We start from the raw sequence: 23,451 nt of genomic DNA on the forward strand, positions 1-23,451 counted from the left end.
CGATATTTTAAGTGCTGTTTACATCTAGGAAAAGAACAAAATACACACCTGAACTCAGTAGTGTTTGACTACTGGGCGAGTATCAGTCAACTCTGCTACATTAAGCATGTTTTAAAGATGCATAACTTCCACAGAGCCTGGGAGAGGCTGTTAAAAAGGAATATGGAGGAGAATAACTTTGCATAAAAAATGAGGAAAAACGTCCAGCACAGGGCGCTATCTGGATTTCCTGAGGCGAGTGTAAATTAAGCGCAGACATGTGGACAAAATATGAATGCACAGTCTGAGCGATACGAGAACCTGAGGAAACAGACGTGTTCTTTTTAACACACTCAGACATAAACAAACACGAAACTTTAACACACTTTTACGATTTAATTTGATGGAAAATAGAAAATTGAAAGAACTGATGAATCGGGGGGGTTGTTTATTTTCTATAATAGTAATAAAGTCTTGACCTTTTTCGGGAAAGTGTAAACATTTATTACATTTGTTTATTAATAAGTGAAATGCATTGACCATGAATTGAAACAGCAGTGAACATATCAACATGAATGATGCTGTGAATAAATGGAAAATAAACACTCAACAGTATTATCAGTAATATAATAATTCAAATCTCAGGGCTCAGTGTTGTAAACAGAAAGGTCAGAGGCCAAGGTCACGTGAATTTCCCACGGGAACTGATTGACAGGTCTCTTGACCTTGCCCTGCTGTCCTCTGCTCTCTTTGATCATCAGTAGGACGTCATCGTCATCCAGGATACGGATGAGGTCGCCCTCGTGGTCGCGGTAGTTCAGGGCGATGTCGTCTTTTTGGAAGACATTCCTGAAAAACACACAGATTTTTTTATGTACTTTATACCCAAACAAGCTTCTCTTCTTATTTTATTCATGTAAATAAATGTCAAACAGCTAAAACCGACATAAAATGATCTTATAGTTCCTTATTTAATTCTCTGTGGGCAATAAAAATACAAAACCGGGGGCAGGAAATATTCCCAAAAGCAGCTGCCGCCGTGTTTTCTTTTCTATTCCTACTTTAGTTCTTTCACTTAAAAAAACAAGGATTTGAGAATAAACTTGCTTTTATGTGTTTCTTTTTTATTAAGTGGTTTACTTTAATGTTAAACCCAAAAAAGATACTAGAGGAAAGTCGTGCACCGTGTTTCGAGTCAAGCTAATAGCTGCCCCCACATGGCTTTTGTTGATACATTATAGTTTAATTAAAAATTTGCTGTGAGAATTATCACCGAGAAAACATGTGCTGCACAAAAGAAAATGGGTTCTAAGTACACAATTCATCTTCTTCTCTGTATTCATATGCTTTGCACAAACGGACAATAAAAGAGAGCGAGAAAAAAGCAAAACTGAAGACGCAGCTACACTTTATGATGTTCTCTACTGGATTCCTGGAGGCAACAGCATAATGAAGTACATCTGATGAAGGACAAGCATAGAAATCTCTCTCGCTGATGACATAATAAGCACCCGCAGCATTGTCAGAGCTGCTTTTCTCCTGAATCAACTGCGACAACACAGACAGACAATATAGAAGTGTAAAAATGAAATACCGTGGTTTAAAAGAGTTAATGATAATCTTAAAAACATGCAAGAATGAATGAATTCACTTGTTTTATTCCCTCACAGACTCATTTACAGGCAGCTCATTAGATTTCCGTTGACTAGTTCAGGTTATTTAGCAACATTTGCACTTTCCACATGCACTTTTCTCGCTGTTTCTTTGCTTCCTTCTCTTTCTTGCTTGATGCATTGCAATATTCCCTCTTCTCTTTTCCTACTTACTATCTCCTCATACCCCCACCACCACCCTATCCTTCACCGTTCTCTTCACAACCCCCCCACCCCCACCCCTTTATCAGTGCTGAACCATATTAAAACTCAGGACCAGGGTCTCATCCATCCTACTCCAGGGCACAATAGGCCTGAACACAGAAAAACAATAATGAGCAGATAAGCGGCGGAAATGAACTGATTATGAATGGGGTGGGGTAATCATCATAGTGCTCACCTATCTAAATTACCAGATAATGAGAGATCGAGGGAGAAGGAGAATGAAAGAGAAAAAAGACGGAGAAGAGCAGATATGATAGTGTAATGAGCATAAGCATGGTGGAGCTGTGGGAGGGGTAAGTCGGAGGTCCCACAGGAACCAATTTGACAAGCTGTGATGACTGGCAACTGGCAATTTGCAGGTTTGTTGTGCAAAATGGTTAAATATGTTGCCCCTCAGGACAGGGAGGTGAATTAATGGGCTTCCACTGTTCCTTGTTTGTGCAGGAATACCACTGCAGTGAAATGCTGAAAGAGCGGTCACAAAGGTCAGCAATCACCTTAGTTCACGAGGACACCTCAGCAAGACATGGAAATCGTTTTTACTGTGAATGGACTCGAGCAAAAAGCTTTCATTTGTGATTTAAAACAGAATATTTTAAAGTCAAATTTATTAAAGTGGGCTCAACAAAACAGGTCAAACACTTCACAAATGCTTTACAAAGCTGAGGTCAAAGATTACCTGCAAACTATTTGTAGTTTTTTATTAATGTAACTCACTCAAAGAACAACATGAACGAAACTAAAGCTTATTTAGTGCTTATATAACATTGTTAATGTGATGTGAAAATGTGAAGGCTGACATGCAAAAATAGTGCAACTGTCACATGCTCCACTGGCTTCACTCCAACCTTTCATCCGATTTGTCACTTTTGTATTCCATTATCACATTTTATGGAAAGTGTTGTAATTCACTCACAGGTGTGAGGTTGCATACACTCATTTCCTCTCCAGAGCTAAAAAACAGTCTGCTCTTAACAGCCCCAAAATTTGATCCTCACATAATTCTCCAACGTTGTTTCCCCCACAATGGTGTAAATGCAATAAAAACAGGACATAAAACATAAACTTCTACTGCAAATGTCCTTAAAATCTCTGGTTGACCAGCGCAAAACACGTGAGATGTGAAAGAGCCGCCTGTCTACTCCGAGGTAACGTCCACTTCACAGACCTACCTCATGCGAGACACTAGGTCCTTGTATGTTGGCTGGATGGTGAGGTCCTCCTGCACACACACATCTCTGTAAAAAGGAACACAAAATCATCTCTGTGAAAATGAAACAGTGCTGCTATTTGAACAAATAAACTGCAAACATGATTCAATTTTTGCAGAGGACGTCATCATAAAATGATAAAAATGTTATCGTGCAACATATTTTTTTAAACAGAAAGCAAGTTGCAAGTAAAACCTTAAATAAGTAATTACTCTTTTACTGCATGAACACACACACACTAATAAATGTACACAGACACACCGTCACAGTCCTAAACAGACCTGGTGTCGACTCCGGAGGGGGTGAGCAATAAGCAGCGCAGACAGCTGTAGGTGTGACCTCCACCTTCACCTTCTGAGTCGCTGTCAGGGAGGGGCTTTATGATCTTCACAAATGATTCAGGGAAAATACCTGTCTGGTTGTTTACTGTGCCCTAAGAAACACGAGAAGAGAAAGATTTGACTAAGAAATTGATGAGAGAACAGATGACTGTTTACTGTCCCAGACGGGGGCATGATAAGGCACCGACGATGAGATGAGTTGATGATTTAAAGGAGAGAACAACAAGAAAACAGGATGAAGGTGCATCTAGAGACAGATTTTCCAGAGTAATTAGTCTGTTCATAATATGCTACTGATGTTACAAGCACTCAACACAACCATACACCCTTTCTATTACACCCCAGGTGTGAGCGTGTTGGTCTGCATAAACTCACACTGAGCATTTAATGAAGCAAGAAAATCACATTTTGCAGGTTATGTGAAAAGGAATCCATTTTAGCCAACTGAAGACTGTCTTTGTTATTAGTTATATGTGAATTTACATAAATTGTGAGGCATCACTTGTAAATAATTGTAGAAACGTTTATTTAAAAAGATTAATACATAATGCTTCTAATAAAGTATGGGAATAAAAATATTTCTGTAAGTGGAAGCACGAATCCAACTAGTCATTAAATTGATGAGAGACAGCACTTTTGTTTCATAAAATCTGTACTCGAACTAAAACAAAAGGTAAATGAGCTCTTACAAATAATATTCTTACAAATTTTTGCAGAATACTATTGGAACTACATTGTACATTGTCATGGTCATTATCGATAAGTATTGATTAATATTATTTTTATTGTACCTGTTGTAAACTTTTAGTTTACAAATGTAAAAAACAATTTCTTTGCCGTTGTCCACTGGCCAGTCAATCAGACAAACCACTGGTATAGGGAAATCTTTTCTGGATTTGTGCTCAGATAGATGCGTTGGGAAGGTGGTTTGAAGTACAGCAGTACTAAGATTATACAAACACATCAATGTAGTACTGCCCTAAAAGTGTGGACACCTGCAAAACACAGATTAATGGTCGAAAGTCATGCAACCCAGGCCAAGACGCCGTGACATTTACATTAAACCTACTTTAATGTGTAAAACGAATGGACTTTAGTGTTAAACACAAGTAAAACCTTTACTGTATCTGCATTAACACCTGAAACCTGCTCATTTCCACCTCATTTCACTGCTTGGCCACAGAGCAGCATCACTGCAGCAACTGGACGTCAAGTCTGTTTCTCGCTGGCAGCTTTGCAGAATCAAGTGTTTCTCGAATTCTCTGCGAAACCTGAAGCTGTTGCAGTTTCTCTCCACCTTGTTGTGTTTGAAACGTTTACCTTGATGCACCAGTTTGCCAGTTGGGTTTGTCACGTTTTCCACCCACAGCCGCTCTGTCCACTGACTAAATCAAAGGCATTCAGTCAACTTTTAACAAGTTTTAAGTGTTGCATTAACCCCCCCCAAAAAACAAAACACACTAAACAGTTGCTACTCGCATCGATGCAAAAGATGCCAAAAAAGAACAAGAGCGTGCTTTGCAGTGTTGCATAAGGATGAATATCAGTCTTTTCCATTACGATTTTTGGATCTCTATAGAAAGCCAGGGGCAGGATAAGTGCATCCTCCTCCATCTATGTTGATTCTCTCTCTCTCTCCTATCATGTCAGCTTCCACCTCTTTTCTCTCTCTCCCACTCACCCACTCCCGGCTTCTCTCTCACACTCTATCTCAACACCTCACACATTTTTATTAAACACGTTTCCTGACCTTTCTTTAAGTACTCTGTGACAAAGCAGAATTTCTATGACAACTGTTTACTGGCGCCAACGTTACACTGTTGTTTTTATGGTAAGCAGCTAATTAAAATGTCCCAAATCCCCTTTTTGGATGGCGACTTACACGTAACACATGCAGGGTGTAATAAGGACATTTTGTTCATTAAGTAACTGTTCCTCTAAAGGAAAGTGGAGCAGGGCACCTCGAATCACAATAGTGAAGGTACACTGTGGCCACTGTACTGAGCTGCTGCCATGTGGGGATGCTGTGTGTCTTTTTAAGTTTTATTATATTCGGCAATTAATTGCTGACTGCTACAACAGTTTTGTTCATTTCCTTTGCCAATTTGGCAAGATAAAAATAACCAGATGAAAATTAATTATTAAATAAAGCAAAATTGAAATACATACTTAATAATAAAAAGTATATGGACACTATATCCTCCACTCTTCTGTGAAGGCTCTGTCCGAACCGTAAGAACATCAGCGAGGTCGGGCACTGATGTAGAACAATCAGGACACGCAGTTAGCTTTCCAGTTCATCCCAACGGTGTCGGACTGGGTTGAGGTCAGGGCTCTGTGCAGACCAGTCAAGGTCTCTCATTTCCTTTTAACCCCAAAGCATGACCCCGACCATCACGCGATAGTGTTTGTACAACAGTAAGGAAGGTGTGTTTACATACAGTATTTGTCAGACACTTTGCCTTCAGCCCCTTCAGATAGAGCAGACCTTTGGAGCATATGGACAGAAGACGTTCATGCTTTTACTCATTAAAATGTTAAAAGAAGAACTCCCTCTATTCCATTTCATTTTCTCCATATTCAGTTATACGATAATTCTCACTCTTTCACTTCTCCTCATTCTTTCCATCCACTGTCCTGATCAAGATGCCTCCTTCTCTCTTTGTCTTTGCATTTTTCTTTTTGGTCTTTTTTGTCTCATCTCCCACTCAACCTCTTCTATATCTTTCCCATCCCTCCCTCTCACTCTCCATCTTTCATTCCCTCCCCTCCACTCTTCTCCTTTTTCTGTTCCTCCTCTATTTCTCTCTCTCTTTTCTACCTAACTCACGCTCTTTCTCCCCCCTCCTCCCTCCTCCACTCTCGCTCTTTATCTCCGTTCTTACCTCCAGCCAGTCGGCGTTGACTCGTCGCAGCAGGAAGATCACCTCTCCCCTCTTCAAGTTCAGCTCCGCCTTGCTGTTGCCGCGAAAGTCAAACATTGCCTGGGACACACATAGAAAGAAGAAACCACGCACACACGAGTCAGTGAGAGGAGAGAGGAAAGAGAGAGGAGAGAGACGGACACAGTCAACTCAAAGAGAGAAGGGACGGTGAGAGCAGATGGGTAAGACTTTTTTTTAAGAATAACACGTATGAGTGTGTATGAGAGAGAGAAAAGAGAAAGGAGCAATGCTAAAAAATCATATTTTTCAGCTTAAATGAGTGAAGCTTGAAGATATTTGATTTACAATCATGGAAATAAGATACAAACTCGAACATGGGTGAAAATGGAGACACTAAGAGTTATTAATATTTATTAATAAATTACTTATATGATGTGAGGTGTGTGAGATAGAGTATATGTGTTAGGCATGGCGTATACAAAGCATGTACGAAGAGTTCGCAAAAGTAATACAGCCTGAAGAGATGCCCTAGTGTGTGTGTGTGTGTGTGAGATTGGGGGTGTTGGATGCTTGACTGTCCTGGTTAGCATCAGTGCATCTGGATTAAAAGCCTGCCAGAGTAGAATTTGCATTTAAAGTAGAAGTCTATAGAGTCATTAGAGATGCTTTAAACCTATCATTGTCCCTTTGTAAAGAGACTCTTTGAACAGACAGTTGATAAAGTAGACCATTACAAATACACACACACACACACAATCGCACAAACAGGTACTGGCAAATGCACATACACACACACACTAATACTTAAGACAAACTGAATCTGACGTGCACATGTAGATCTAAAATCGGCAGGCAAGAAAAAAAAAGACAGAAGAGAGAGAGAGGGAATCTGAGAGAGAATTGCAACAACAGTGGGCAATAACAAGAGACGGTGAAACCAAAAGAGAGTTGGAGAATCAGAGAGGTACAGCGAGACCAAAAAAAGAACGCAGCGCGGTTAAAGCAGTGGGAGGGAGGTGAAGAAGAGGGGGAGGAAGAGGAGGAGGAGGAGGAAATAAGAAAAGTGAAAGTTAAACAGAGGTGTAGGGCTGCAGATTACTGCCATATTTAAGGTGGTTGTTTTGTAAGTGATCATCATCAGAGGGCAGTGAGTGTATGAGAGTGAAAAACACTTGAACATATCACACATCATCCAACATTTCTGTTTTCTGACTAAATGCAACAGAAGGCAACTACGTACATTTTAGGAGGAGGATATTAAGAGGCAAGAGTCTTCTGTTTTTAATGTCACCTGTAGTACATGCATGAATTCTTTCCATTGTGTAAATGCAGACTCAGCCATTAATACTGAATTAATTTAAAGAGACTGTTACTGAATTAAAATTGACAGGATGACATAAATTCAGAGGCTTGGTTTGCAACAGAGTCTCCTAAACTGCAATAAAAGGTCAAAGGTCAAGGTCATAGCGATCTCACCTGCATCCAGTTCTTGGAATGTGTCAGGAAATGCGAGGGAATTTAAAACAAAGCTTGTGTGTGTGTGTGTGTGTGTGTGTGTGTCCACAGAAAATGAGCTTGAGGCTGGTGACAGATTAATGAATCTGGGGAGAGAGGGAGCATGTTGGATTACCAATCCACTGAGATTACCTTTACCCTGAGGACAAACACTCACACTTTGAATCCAAAGCTGACATTTTTAATCCATCATTCCAGACGGTGTTATCCTATAGCTTTGACCTCTGACTGCCTGTAATTGATATATGGTATAAAAAGTGTTGGAGGTGACAAGTCACTATCTCCAACACAAACACCAATAAGATGTGACAATTCCACCTCCCTCTATACCTCGTGTTTTCCCTCTTTCTCTCCCAGTCTCCTCGCTGCCATAGTTCCACCTCTCTTTCTTAGCCTTCACTCTAACTTGTCTTTCTCCTTTTGTCCATTTCAGTTTGTTTCTTTAATCCAATTTGCTCCTTTTTCTTCCTTTGTGATTGGTTTGTTTGGTAAACTAATCAAGACTAACTAATCTAACTAATCAACCACTCAGTGCTACAGTAGCTGACTGAGTCTCATAAAAAGGGATTCAGTACTTCAATACTTTTTGTGTTCCGCTAACAGTACGTTACCTTCAAGACGAGTGTAAAGGAAATAAATAATGTAATGACAGTTATTTGTGATGTGATGTACACAGTGTCATGCCCCTAATGTCCTCATGGAGACAAACACTTCAGAAAACATTTCACATTGTACTCAAACTCAGTCTCCGGTGTGAAAGTCCTGTGCTTTGTTGACTCGACCCCCCTCCCCATGAAACTGTCACCTACTACTATTTACTAAAACCACTAGATGTTGTCCAGCTCGGACACTTCTCTGACCTATAGAGTTGTAGTGTACATTTGGGCCATCTGAACAAAATCTGTAGGTTTGTGGGTCTAGCTGACAAGGACACTGTGGTAGTAGTGAGAGAAACAGCTGTTAATGACCACAACCACGCAAAACTCCCCGCTATGGGCTTTCAGTCACTGTATTTTGGTCTCTAATAGGTACAACACAACTAACTGGAAAATCAAGGATTGGTAACCAGTCAATTCACGCTCATATAGACGTGAAAAGAGGTCATCATGTGGAAAAACCTTTGTACCAGTGGTGGCCAGAGCCTTTAATTCAGTTCAAAGCATGAGACTTGAGTCTGGCAAAGAAAGTTGCCAGATGTGTGAAGGTTTTTGACATACTAACAGCGCTAGAGAAAAAGGCTGATTCTGCAATTTAAGGTTTTGCATCAGTACTTAACAATCTTAGAAATCTACTGCAAAAGAAGCAGAACTACAATTTTCTGTCCACACCAGTATCAATAGATCAGAGTGCAACGCAGCTACTGCTTCTGTATCTTTAAAGATATAGATAGGATAGAGAAAAGTAAATGATAAGATCATTATGTCTCCTCTCACCACATACAGTACAGTACAGCCCAACCAGGGAAGGCGTTTGTGTTATATTTGGTGTTGGTGTACTTTGGATACCCAGAAAAAAAGCTGTTCTCTAAATGTGGCCACACAGCCCTTGGGTTCAGCCAGCCACGGGAGCAATCATCCGGTACAATTAGACTCGCGCCGACCCTGCTTTAATGAGCTTGTTAAACCCTCAGCTCGTTAGTCTGGCAATAGGGAGGTGGAGATGAGAATTGAGTTTTTTTTCCTCTCCTGACGTTTAATGAAAGTTTTTTAAGTAGATGGCCCACTTCCTAGAAGGCCTGGAGTAAATGATAATATTAGGCTATGCATGTATATGGCTGTAAGAATGAGGAATTGGTTGCTGAGGTTGTGTGTGTCTGAGCAGATCATGCCTGCTTCTCAGCTGACAAAATAATATATATGAAGGCATGCTTTGAAATTAAAGCCTTCAAATCATGGATATATTGTTTGCATGTCAGATGAAAACACCTACTGCGTAAGCTAGACCTGATTAATGCATTGGATGCAGTTATAACACTTCTTACTTACACAATCTGAGCTGCACCACTCTTAAAACATTATCGACATTTAGTTTAGGTTCTGTTAATGGCATGCAGCACCATCAGCATTTATTTGGAATCATGTTTCTGACTATGACAGATTGCATGTCCAGTATATTTTATTTTGCTCCCCATTATCTCTGGTCGACAATAGATGGCTCTTTAGTTGTTAGATGCTTCTCTGTTTTTGCCAACCACCTGCTAAATGTGTCTGTCTTCCATTTGGTGCTTGGCAGGTGGAGTAGAGTGAGTTTAATGGGTTCATAGCCTTTTTTTTTTTTGAGAAACAATTGTCTGGTGGCTGCTAGAAACAGAGTTGATGCTAGTGGTGAGACCGAACCATTTACTGTAACACTGTGAGACCAAAACAGTGAGCTAAACAAGGCTAAAAAGCTATGTAAAGGTGCATACAGGTATATACAGTATTTCAATAGAACATACAGAAAAGTGTATTAGTAAAGTGTTAAACCTGCATGATGAAAGAAAGAGGCACATAAAGACTCGTTAAACTCGCTGATATATCTGACAATCAATTTAACATTTATATTTATTGCTCAAACTTATATGTGTAAATATAAACTCCAGTATCAAATCTACTAAAGCTACAGTTAAGTCGTAACAACAGCTCATATCCACATGCACGGATGAAACTGCAGCTACTAATACAGGTAGCACTGAGCTTGTGATTGGTCATATTTCTTCCTGGTGAGAAAAAAGTACTAAGCGTACCTGCATATCCACTTTTTTTCCTCTGTAGGTCTTCATCTAAAATAGGATCTAATTTCAGCTTTAATGGCTCTTGCTGCAAGACGAGGGCTGAGCCTCAGTCGATTAGGAGCTGCTTGGTTTTCAATTTTTAGGGTTTTTTCTTGCATTTTCGTCCTCTTTTTGCCTCTCTAGCACACTGTCTCCTTTCTATCCCTGATCTACACTTAATTGCCTCTTTCTTTGTCTCTCTCCGATTTTTCACATCGGACAAACCAATCCTCCGGCTTGTGTATCTTTAAAAGCTCATGCTAACCACGAGCAGCCTGTGCCATTGACCTTGTTTGAAGCTTGTTTTGTCACAGCCAATAACAATTACTCAAAACGTGGTTGGGGGCTAAGCTTGAGCTAATACTAAGTGGAGTGGAATGAAGTGTTGTAGCGTAAACGTTAACGCTTGCAACAGCTCCACTGTGACAAATGCCTGCTCTCTGCTCTTATCCATCAGGCTCAGACCAGCCACTAATCATTGTTTGGACGGAGTTTAACAGCCACTTCCCCGTGCTGAAAAAACAGACAGCAGGACATGCACAGACACACACAAACACACAGAGGAGCACTAATTTTTCCCAGAGAGAAAGAGAGAGAGGGCTAAAATAAATGTTGAGTAGGTTGGCAGCTTCGTGAGTAGAGTACACCAATGTTTTACTTCTGCGTAGGAGAGAGGGGAGGCAGGCAGAGAGAGAGAGAGAGAGTTGTTGCTCTTAGTTTGGCAATAAAAGACCACTGGAGTGTGCAGTGAAAGATACAGTATGTTTGTGTAAGGCTTAGTGTGCATTTCTCTGTGTAGTGAAAGGTTAGAAAACGTTAAGCACATTCACAAGGGGATAACGCGCACAGGTTCGAGAGCTGCAGAAAGACACACTTCACCTGCAGACATGCACTCAAATTAAGGCCTATATGCAGTGCAGCATTATCCACTTGCACAACTGAACCACGGTGCATCACACACACACACACACACACCAACACTCACACTGCAAAAAAATCTATAAAAACTTTATGTTGAAATAGCATTTGAGATGAATCATTCTGTCAAATGTTTTGTCCAAACAACAAAACAAAAGCCACAGGAATTCAGTTTAATATATAAAAAAGCAAAGTTTGATTGTAAAATGACAATTTGGAACAATTAATGTATTATAAAAATAGTTTCCAATTGATTTTCTGTCAGTCAACTAAATAATGAATCATTGCAGCATCTTTTATAAAGTAAATAAGTGTATTATTGTAATAAACTTGATGAAAAACAGACAAAACATACTACATAAGGATAATTATGCAGTACAGACTAAATATAGTTTGTACACATGGCGATGCACAGAAATAAAAATGCAGCAGTCTGATGATTGTCATCCATCAGTCTGCACTATCAACATCATTACTCCTACACATCATTACACACAGTTACTACAAGACAGTATTGATTTATTTTAAAAATAGACACGCACGATGGTCATGACTGAGCATGTGCAAGAGTGTGGGCTTGTTCTTCTGTCTTTGTGAGAACTATTTTATATCTTTGTTTCCTTAAGAGCTGAGGACCTCATTCCTCCTTTAAAGGCCTGTTTGACAGTTTAGACTTTATTTGAGATACAGGTTAGATTTCAGGGACAAGGTGAATGGTTGGGGTCAGAGATTTATCTGTGATGGGAAAAGCAATATGAGTAAACATAGGGGTCCCCACAGAGCCAAAGAACAAATATAAAAGTGTGTGAGTACTTTACGTGTGTGTGTGTGTTTGAAGGTCAGTCCAGGATTGTGCTGATAGCTCAAAGAATAAAAGCCAATTTTCCCCTTCCTTGGAGACTTTAATTGGCAGGTTATTACCACTTTAACCCCCCCACCCTCGTCACCTTACTGTATCACCCTGCTTCACACCGGTCTAAGTGACACAACTGCAGAATATAAACTGTTTCTTTTTCTCTTTTTACGGCGCTGAAGCGTAGGGTGTGAACAGAATAAAAATACGAGGATGTGAAGGAGACGAGGAGGTGGGGGGGCAGAGAGATGAGAGATGGTCTCAACCTTGGAAAGCAGACAAGTGAAGAGAAAGGAAAAAGAAACGAGGACAAACTTAAGAGTTGTTTGGGGGGAGTGGTGGAGACGCTCGGGGAGGAGGGAAAGTATAGAGGAGGAGGGGTAATAACACGATAGGAGAGATGGATACAGAAATTTAAAAAGGAAGTGAAGCACGAAAGGAGCTATTGATGAGGTCAACGGAGTCGTAGACAAGAGGGAGGAGAAAAAGTGTTACCCAGCACTTGGCAAATGAAACCATCCTTATTGATCTGTCACATCAGTCGATATGTTTGTGTACGTTGTTCCTTCTCAGCGTGCGGTTTTACGTGACTTGTCTGTGAGTCTCTCAAAGTGACTCCGTAAAGTTGTGTCTGTCATGAGATGCGGTCACGCTGAGGGTGCTGTCAGGTTCGTACCGTATACTTCGGGGTGATGTAGTGCATTCTGTGTAGGTGTTGCACTTAAAAGTTGTTGCTCCGTGGGTGGCCACGGAGATTGTAACCAAGGCAACAACAACAAAAAAAATAATGCAGCTACACATACCTCTGCCCTGGGGGAGGAGAAGAGGTCCATATTTGGTTTCACTGTCTTCCTAAAAGTCAAAGAGAGATGAGAAGGTATAAGAAAGAATCTGCATGAAGCATTTTCATCTAAAGCGACAAAAATTAAAGTGTGAAACGTTGACCTCTAATTGCAGCTGCTGTCAGGACTAGTCTGTGTATTTTTAGGCTGTGTTAGGAGCAGAGCTCTAGAGATGGCACCACCTTGGTCCAGACCTGAAATATAATAGCTACAGGATAAACTCTTTTGTGCAGACGTTCATTGTTCACAGGTCATGAAGTTGACTTTGGTAAACCCCTGACACAACTCACTGTAAAATGTGTGACTAAATGCAACTGGTTATAGGACAATCATTAGGATCAATGTGGCAACATGTGAAAGAGGAAATGTCAGAGTTCGTTGTAAAGGTCCAACAGACTGTATGTCTATAAAAAAAGACAGGTCAGATGGAAAAGCAAAGGAAGTAATGACAGTCTACCTTTGCATCATTTCCTATTGTGAGAGTCCCCTTTTACCACATCTCCTACTGGTGTAACCCGACCACAGAGAAATGGGCCAACCAGAGGCCTGATTGGCCGTTTTATATGAGGAAGTAAACCCTTAAAAAGGGTAATAAGTCTCCATGGATTTTTTTCTATGCCATGGCTTCCTCTTTACTCAGCTACATACATTTATGAAGTGAAGTGGAGATAAAAGCATAAGATAGAAAAAATCTAAGCATCTCATCTCAAAATACTGTACATAAAATATAACTGTATCACCTGTCACCGGGTGATTGTTCTATGTTTTAGATTCAGTTTTGTTGAAATGGAAGCTGCATTTTCAGATACTCTCCTTCAAGAACCCACTTATACAAAACTACAGTTTAAAGAATTTGAAATAGTAATCCTGAATTTAACACACCACTGGGGTGGTTTTATTAATTAATAGAATTATTTTATTATTTCAGAAATTAATATCCTTAAAATATCAACTAATTAATGCTGAATTATTGAAATATCTCTAACTTTCATTGACTCATTGTATTTTACCAATCCCACTACATCAGCTGCAGCATCCAATTAAATTTCCAGGTCACTGATGGAGCATAGTCTTAGTTCAGACACAGTGCTGTTTAGTAGAGGCTCATCTATCAGCTGTTTGGACACAAACTAACTAGTCATGTCCAGTTATTTATAGAGATTTACATGGCGGCCATCATAACCTGATGTTTTTTATATACTCTCTCATGCCAAAGCTGTTTGCTGCTGCAGCTCCCTCCACCTTGCATGCTTCAATATTTGGTACTTTATTAAAATGTAATATTCATGCATGTGTGGATTGATAGGATCAGGTTTTGGAGATAAAGTCAGAGGCCACATTGAGGTGGTTTGGACTTGATCAGAGGAGAGATTGTGAACAAATCGATAAATGGATGCTGAGGTTGGAGCTGCCAGGCAGGAGGTGTAGAGGAGACCACAGATGAGATTTATGGATGTAGTGAGAGAAGATATGAAGTTAGTTGGTATAAGAGAAGAGGATGCAGAGGACATGATGTGTTTCATCATGATTACTGACCACACTTGTTTCCTGTCTCAGTGCAACCTCAAGGACTTATTAGATCTGAATCACAAAATGTTTTCTGCTGCAGTATATTATTAGTAACAACAAAACAAACTTCTTCTTTAGCACTAGATGAATCCTAAGACAGCATTATTCCTCGCTTATGTCAAGTATTTGATACTTAAACATTATGTTGAGTGTAGACTTAACTACCAAAATTACACCATCAATTGTGATACTGATAATTTTGCAAACTTGCTTCTGTCAAATTTCTTCTGCATAATTGACTTATTAGTATAAATGATCTGCTTTATTCCATATAGATAGATAAAAATTTTTAGTTCAGTTTCATTGACCAATTTCTTTTAATGCTGATGTGAAACACCTGCCATTATGAAAAGTGCTATAAAAACTTGACGTGAACATGACAAGGAAATGCTAATTCCTTTAAGTCAACATATTTATGGTAGGGTTTATTTTCCATGTTGTTCATCCCACTCGCCCTCCGTCCTCTATGGCACTAGATTGATACTGATTTCAGAAAATACAAAGGTGGCGATTTCCTATGCTTGTTGATCAAATTGCATCTGATATTTCACTGACTACGTTTACATTTTGAGGGCTTCGACTGCTTTTAGAAAGACTTTGCAAGATTTCTTAGTTACAAAGAAATTCTATGCAAATCAGTTTAGGGCACAAACAAGCCCTCGAACATGAATAAATAACACCCTTCATCTGTAATTGCAGGTACTTCAGCTTTAAACCGGATTCACAGAGGCTGTCACCTTTGCCCCCTCACACACTTTGTATAATTGAAGCATTATGTTTTCAGATCTGAAGCTTTGATTGTTTAAAAATGGCTCACAGGGAGTTGGGCAGTTTTGTATGTATGTGAGAATTGTAATCTCGGTGGCATCCTGTTGTCAATGTGCACAGTTTGAATGAATGAACTAAAAAAAGTAAAGAAACAATGATGAAATCCATATATTTCCATGTCATGTGGAGATGACTTCTTTATACTTAGTCACACAGGGCCTGCAGCTAAAGGAGTTCAGCTAACTGTTGCATTACTACTGGTCAGTCTGGGTGATTCAGGGGCTTACACTTTGCGAGTTGGTGGGCGAAGACGCCTAAGGGCTCGTGGCTGGTGCTGGCTGTCCTGGTCCGTCTGGTAGAAAAACATCCTGAGAGCCTCATCAAGCAGAAACCATGTTGGCAGCCCCAGCAACTTCTGGAAGAGAAAGGAGAGGCAAGAGAGGTGAGAATGGGTTTAATACCAAGAAAGGAAACAGAAGCTAGAGTAAAAAGAATAAGATGGAAGATACAGAAGCAGAGTTTGAAGTGGAAAATGGGGAAGAAAGACAGAGATGGAGAGATGGGGAAATCAGGGTGGATGGTTAGAGAGGTCACTCAAGACAAGAGGGGTGGAAGGAGAGTGGGAGTTTGATGGAAGAGGAGAAGCCGAAGTAGGGTGGTGGGAGATTCAAGCGAGAAGGGTGGAAGGAGTGGATGAAAAAAGAAGAGATGAAGCGAGAAAGATTACAAGTGCAAGGCAAGCGAAGGCGAGAGAGTGTGGCAAAGTAGGAGAACCACGTAGGTTGCAGAAAAAAAAGAGTAAAGCAAAAAACAGAAGTGAGTGAGTGGGAGAAAGAGAACCTGATCGTGTTTTTAGCGATGGAGCAACACTGAAACATGTCAAAAGTCCCACAACTACAGTCAGTCAGACGTGATGTGGGCACAGGGCAGAGCAAAGAGAAGAGAGCAGCAACGCCTACATGTTGAGCTCGATCTGCAAACTACTGCTGAAATATCAGAGTCAGTGCTTATCCACCTACAGCATCGCTCAGCCCACCAAGTTGTAGGCTACTGCACTGCAACGCTGCAGTAGCAAGATACCGAGCATGCCAACAGCTTTTTGTACAGCACAAAAGACTGCAGTGTGCATCACATTAAATGTGATTACCTTCATGTATGTGTTGAGCTCAGGGATTCTGCTCTCTGCAATCTCTCTTTTGTTCCCAACAAACACTTTTCCTAAAGAGAAAAAAGTTCACATTTATACATATAAAACAAAAAGTGTAGGAATAAAATCACTGAGTCAAGCATGAGTTTAGACCTGGGGTCAGGTGTATAACAAAGCCTACATCATTTCCCACATCATGTCTGTGAACACCTTACACATACTGATCTTTAGACCAGGTGAGTTCACCTTTAACTTTTAATTAGCTTGTAATAATGTTTCATTTATTGACACACAGAGAAACGCAAGCAGTTGATTATGATGGGTCTAGGTGTACAGCTGACATTTTGAGTGACATTTATAAAGCAGAACCGTGCATATTTTGCGTATTTGCTCCATTATGAATCTAATGAAAAGAGCCTGTATGTAAATTTGTCCACGCATATTGCTTTAGTCTTGGATCTGCAGAAGAAGAAGATGTATGCATGTGGACATGGTGTTTGTTAACTTGGCGTTTTATTTCCACAAGAAGAAGAAATGCTTTATGTGTAGTTACAGGCATATTTTAAATTGAAATCCAATTTTTTTCCAAACATTCCTTTAGAAAACACGTCATTTATTACATATTTCACCCTTCATCCTTTACACCACGCCAAGTCCAGTCAAAAAATTATGAGGCACAGCACAGAGTCCTAATGCTCTAAATCAGGTCCCTCAACAATTCATCCAAGGCCATCTAACACTGCTGTTAAATCAAATTTAGCACAGTCTTAATGACCCTCGGCCACAATATCCAGCCCTCTCGCTTCTCTCAATTTCTCTCATCTCATTCACTCTTGAGCCCAATAACTCACTCAACCACTCACAGACATAAATTCACTCATTTACTCACTTACTGATGAATCATTCGCTCACCTCTCTCCATCTCCCACTGAACAAATGCTCTTTTGACCTTGACTCTTTCATCTACTGGTTTCTTTTTCTGTTTTCTGTTGTAATATGGTTTATAATAATAGGATGCACATTTTGTAGCCCAAACAATATTCATGTGACTCAAAAATGATCATATGAGAGAAAATCAGACAAAAAAATATAAAATAAAAAAGCAAAATAGGAGGAGATTGAGAATTAAAGCTAAAATGTAAGAAATAAACATAAAATTCTTGCATTTTTTTAAATGTAATTCTCCTAAATAAAAACCAGACAGACCTATATCATTATTTCTTCTATTCCTATACCCATCACCCATCCTCCCCCTCTGTCTCCCTCCTCTCGCCCCTTGTCTTTCTTATTCCCTTTCCATCCTGATGAGATCTGGCACTGCAATTAAACCCATCAGATCTAATATTACCCAGCAGACTCCTCAGTGGCAGATGCTAAATCAGAGTTTGTAGAAAAGTAGAACTTTCCCAATATAGCATGTGACAATGAGAGATACAGCCTTAAAGTGTATAAAGAATTTATGTTTAACGTCCATAATAAAATTTTGGGTGCTTTGCCGTGTGTCTAATATATTATTGCTGTCACAGAAAAAATAAAAAACGTGACTGGATTTAATATCAAGCTCTAAAGTGGTTTGATTTGAATGAACTATGAAAAATGGCACAATATAAAACAGTCCACATGTATCCGAGGTTCTTAAAAACAGGAAGAAGAGAAAAAACCGTGGCATTAGAGATGGATCCATTGGAATATTTGACATCATTAAAAAAATTAAAGCTAAATCTAAAACAACAAAAACAGTCAGAGCAGGTGTTGGCCTGAGGTTGTTTTGGCAGGTGGCAGCGTCTAAGATAATAATTAATTTGTCATCACATGGAAAAGATTTTAGAATTTCTTTATCTTCTCATTGTTTGCCAGGCTGACCTATTTAGTTTTAACACCGACCCTGGAAATAGAGTCAGTATTATTAAGTTGTCCATATGTTTCTTTTCTTTACACTGTTTTTTGTTGAGATACTGCAGAGGCACTTTATGGCCAATTGTACTGGCTAATATTGTTGCACATTCTGCTTCTTTCCATCACAGTTGTAGAAATGTATGTTTAATTAAAACCATGTGGAGCATTAACTTTAAAGGAACCCATGTCTGAACCGATGAAGTCGAGAACGTTGCATTTCCCATGTGTTAAAAAGGCTTCTGACCCAAACACTGTGATGTAAAAACCCAACTCTAAGAGAGTTAAATCAAATGCCAAGAATAAAAATAATTTGTACTTTTACCCCTGTCTGGCACACAGCACATAAAATAAACATTGAAGGAGGGAAGGGACACTTCAGGCAGGACACGGGAGCAGAGAAGACAGTAAGGAGAGCAGAGAACAGCACAAGCCTTGTTTTATGGACTGGATCAGATTCAGCTCTGGCTGAGCTCCAGGCACAAGACAACAGCACAGGTGCAGCACGAAGATGACACAGATGAGGCTACTTTGAAAATGCAACAGGAGTGTTACATCAGTAATAAATTCCATTGGTTTGTTTGTGAATGAAGTCAAATAAAAGGATTCATGAAGAAAGTTGAGTTTAACTTTCAGGCTCTTTACGTTCCAAAATATAAAAAATCCAACTATCAAACAGGTGATTTTCACCAATAAAGTTTGGAATCTAGGCTCAATAAAAGCAAAGCTGTATGTAAATGTGACATTGAGCAATGCACCAAATATTATATTTCAGTTTTTTAACTGACAGCTTGACCATGATAATTTGAAACAAAACAGAAATAAATCTGTAGTGATTAAAGTTCAGCTTCATTCTCCATAGCTCTCCCTCTCTCTTCACACACACACACACACACACCTCACTTTGTCCTCATCTCTCACAAATCAATGGTCTGAGCCATTCATTCAAAGTCCTTCAGGCTTTTATTGGTGCAGATGTTGGTTTCCAGCCCCTGATAATCAATAGAGACATTGATGGCGGCTCCCAGACAGACAGACTTATGGGAAAACAATCCGCTGCAGAATAAAACTGAGGTGAGGACATGAGGACAAGAGGAGAAACACAGAGGCCTCAATCTATGTTGCCATGTGAAAATCCTGTATTAGAGATTACACTGGACTGAGAAGTAAATCATAAGAGTGTCTGTATGCATTACTGCCCCACAGACAAACTGCTGTATCATTACTGATTTTACTGTGGCACATTACGTGAGTTTGAAACTAGATCCTGGTCTCAGAATCCATCTCCTCAGCTTGATTTTGAGCTTTAAAAACTCTTTTCAGTCTCTCACCGGTTCTTGTACTCAGTGACTTTTTCTCATTTAAAGTTTCTGCCTAATTGTTGCCAGTCTGAACTCTCTCTCCGTGCGTTTAGCCTTTTGTAACAGCTCACTTGCATGGGCTGGTGACCTTTCCTCCCTGGGCTTGAGATGATTAAACATCCAGAAATGCTCTGTTGGTTGGATTTCTTCATTCGTTCCTTTTTTTTAGTCTTATTTCTCCTTATGCAACCCGTCTAATTGTCTTCCTAAAACTAAGCTACACATCTATTCCCAGTGCCTTCTACAGTCAGCAACAAGTGAGAAACGTGTGAAACGTGTGTGTGTGTGTGTGTGTGTGTGTGTCAATGTTTGAAATACTGTCTGGCCCTTTCTGCAAATCATGCAGCTGAAAACAAACTGCATTAAAAGTTATGACCATGTATAGGATGTGTAACAAAACAGTCACACCAGAGTTAGACCCATGCTGCTCTGCAGTATGTTGGACAGCTGCTCAGCATTTGGTCTGTAAGATAGTTGCCATAGTTTCACTGTGAGGGAGTATAAAACCTACTTAAAAACATATATTTACAAACTGTTAATAGGAAATACAGTACTGCCACACATATGACTGGGAATTTATATCCGTATTGGCCTGGGATCATGTCAGTGAACTCGATTAAGTCAGTTGTTAATGATGAAAATGACTTTTGGGTTTTCTGTTCTTTCTGTTTTCATCACACACTGAAACTACACGATAAGATCATCTACAGACTGATACTGTAGATGAAGCTCCCGCTTACATTTCTACCTTAAAACTGTTTTTCTTACACTTCGATATTTTCCCTGTAGCATTCATGTGTCCTTCTCTCCATCTGCTCGTCCTTGACTACTCTGAATGTCACTTACTCTCAATTAAAGTTTGACATGGACCCTGTAGGAAACACTCGTCAGAGGCACCACGGTGCTTAGTGAAAGATTACACAGCAGAGTTTTTTACCTTTCTCCTAAAAAAACGTACTTCTGTATAAATTAAATCTGCTGACACCTTCATCCTGTTCACACATCACATCAAACTTTAATTCAGTTTGCAGTTTGGGTACATAGAGATGAAAATGTAAGGTTACTGTTGCAATAAGATTAGAGGATTTAGGATCCAGGTATAAGGATTAGAGTCCTATTCTACTTGATTTCACCTGATTATACTTCAATAAACTGAATATCACATAATAAAACAGGAACAACAGTTGGAATTAAACTATCCATGTCTGACATGTGGAATCCAGCCTTTTAGCAGATCAGTGTTCAGATGGCTTTCAGTTCTGCCGCAGGGAGGAAATTCAGCCAGCTGTCACCACAAACCCAGTAAGTCCCTCTCCATATGCATGAAGCAGCGGAGAATGAGTGTGCATTTGAAGGTGAAGGTTGCAGAGTCATAACGCCGAGCTGACGCAGTAAAGTACAGCGCTCCCTCTGTATTCAGTTAGCAGCAGAGCGAGAGCGAGATCACTGTCATCACGGTGAAACTGAAAACTACACTAGCCCTGATGACTCTGCACTACTCTCACTAAACAAACGAGAAATACAACCATTACTCTGAATATTTAATTTCACTTTTGCTTTTAGGGAGGAATTAAACATTGTTTAACAATGGAACCTGAACTATTCACTTACCATCTATTCATTGACCTGTGGCCCTCAAATGACAGATGACCAACATCAGGCAGGGGTCAATAAGTGTGTGTAAATCCTCTACTGAAGCAAAAGCTTCAATTCTGTTACATGGTTTAGGAGAAACTGAAACGTGATTGACACCACAGTTATCTCAGTAGGGTGAATAACAATATCCAGTATTTCCAGTGTGTTTTTATGAATCATGCAACATAGATATGCTGAGGTGTCGTGGGATCTGTTGGTTTTTTTACATACAGTAATTCTCTATACAGTTATACTGTTATGTTCTGTAAGGTCTTAAATCTTACACTGTAAACTGCCTTGAGATGACTTTTGATGCAATTTGGCACTACCTAAATAATAGTGACTAGAATTAAATACAACAATTGACAACAGCTTTGTTGGAATTCAATTATATCGACGTTGCTTCATAAACAAAAGAAGAATAAAATAGGAAAAAGAAGCTCTGTTGGATAAATACACCCATGAGTCTGAAGGCTCCTCACGCACTAAAACACCACAGCAGTTGAAAATTACACCATTCACATTGCGATCTAGCAGGAAGCTGCACACACTGCAACTCATTGGCCAATTCAGTTTGTTGAAACGCTGTGTTGTGTATTGAGATAAAAACCCTCGTACGTCTCAGCCTTAGATTAAAATGACTATTAAACCGGGTAAAGAGGTCTCTGGTGAGCTGTGGGACCGATGCAGACATGTTTTCAACAATAGGAAATCTGACACCCAGCTGTGACCTGATGTGTCTACATGCCACTGATGGTATCAGCGCCGCGAACACACCACACACACACACACACACACACACACACACACACACACACTAACCTGGAAGATTCGGCAGGATGCAGGTGTTGGGCCCAGGTCTCTGTGGGTCTTCAGGGGAGTATTTGGACTCAAAGATCTGATGTAGGTTAAAGAATTCTCTGTACCTTCTGTAGATCAGATACTTACTCCCTCCTTTAGTCCTCACCTCAATCACAAACATCTGGGAGAGGAACAGAGGCACGAATGAAGCAAAGAAAATGATGGTTTTTAAACAAATGTCTGGTCTCAGTTCAAGTTTTATTGTCATCAACTTACAAAGTAGTCGATGAAGCCTTTCTTCTCCTCAATATCAGCGATGGTGGCACTGACTGGGATGTTATGAGGCAGCTGATCAAAGTCACTAACACAAACAGATTATAATTACATTCTGAACACAGATTTCTGTAGTTCTACAAATAAAATGTTTTCATTGTACATATCTCCACCGGTTCATAATTAGTATTTCTAAACATGACATCATGTCTGTTTGATGTTAAATCTCAAATTTAAGCTGTGTTGCATTGAAAACCAACCATAAAACATCCTGATTTATAAACAGCACATTTCATATTTCTTGAAACTGCACAGCCACAAAACAGCTGCACACAAAGCGCATCTGCAGAACAGGACGCCTCTGGTTTCATTTCCCCCTAATACAGTATTTCAGGCAGAGACAAGGTGAACTCAACTGTGACCTAATCAAATGCTATAACATTACTGACATTTACGACATTTCTGGGTCACTCATGTTTTATTACCCGTTTCATTGGCGGCTGTAAGTGCGGTAAAGCAGCGCTGCCGTTCATTACAGCTCCCCGTGGTGTTTAAAGGAGAATTAACAGCTGTAAAGTCCGACAAACACACTCACCTTTCATCTCGTAGCTGCTGCGGCAGAGCCATGATGTGGTGCACAGAGCTGAGTGCAGACAAACGGAGAAAGTTGAGTCTCTGAGGTGAGAGGGGCTCAGAGACAAGAGGCGCACGGAGCGAAGTGCAGCGACTGACTGCGCCTGGAACAGCGCGCAGTGCGCAACAGTGCGGAAACAGGCAGCAGGAAGCGAGTGTAGTCTGTCTTTACATTAGCACAATGGTGGAGTTGTTTCT

The 23,451-nt window shown here is 40.0% G+C and overlaps 2 protein-coding genes across 2 annotated transcripts in view; one reads left to right on the forward strand and one right to left on the reverse strand.

Annotated features, from left to right (window-relative positions):
- Positions 1-23,432, reverse strand: ncf4 (neutrophil cytosolic factor 4). The gene is made up of 10 exons (XM_026360844.1): positions 23,216-23,432; positions 22,624-22,708; positions 22,369-22,528; positions 16,658-16,728; positions 15,798-15,925; positions 13,135-13,183; positions 6,294-6,392; positions 3,349-3,500; positions 3,029-3,094; positions 1-828 (listed from the first exon to the last, which is right to left on the reverse strand). The coding sequence occupies exons 1-10, from the start codon at positions 23,245-23,247 to the stop codon at positions 621-623; spliced, it is 1,050 nt and encodes a 349-aa protein (XP_026216629.1). The 5' UTR covers positions 23,248-23,432; the 3' UTR covers positions 1-620.
- pvalb7 (parvalbumin 7) overlaps positions 6,382-23,451 on the forward strand; it is a 27,065-nt gene continuing 9,995 nt past the window's right edge. Inside the window, exon 1 of the mRNA XM_026360845.1 lies at positions 6,382-6,514. Coding sequence (XP_026216630.1) covers positions 6,511-6,514 — 4 coding nt within the window. The 5' untranslated portion in view covers positions 6,382-6,510. The remainder of the gene's footprint in view (positions 6,515-23,451) is intronic.

This window comes from Anabas testudineus, chromosome 1, assembly GCF_900324465.2.
Source record: "Anabas testudineus chromosome 1, fAnaTes1.2, whole genome shotgun sequence".
Classification (NCBI taxonomy): Eukaryota; Metazoa; Chordata; class Actinopteri; order Anabantiformes; family Anabantidae; genus Anabas; species Anabas testudineus.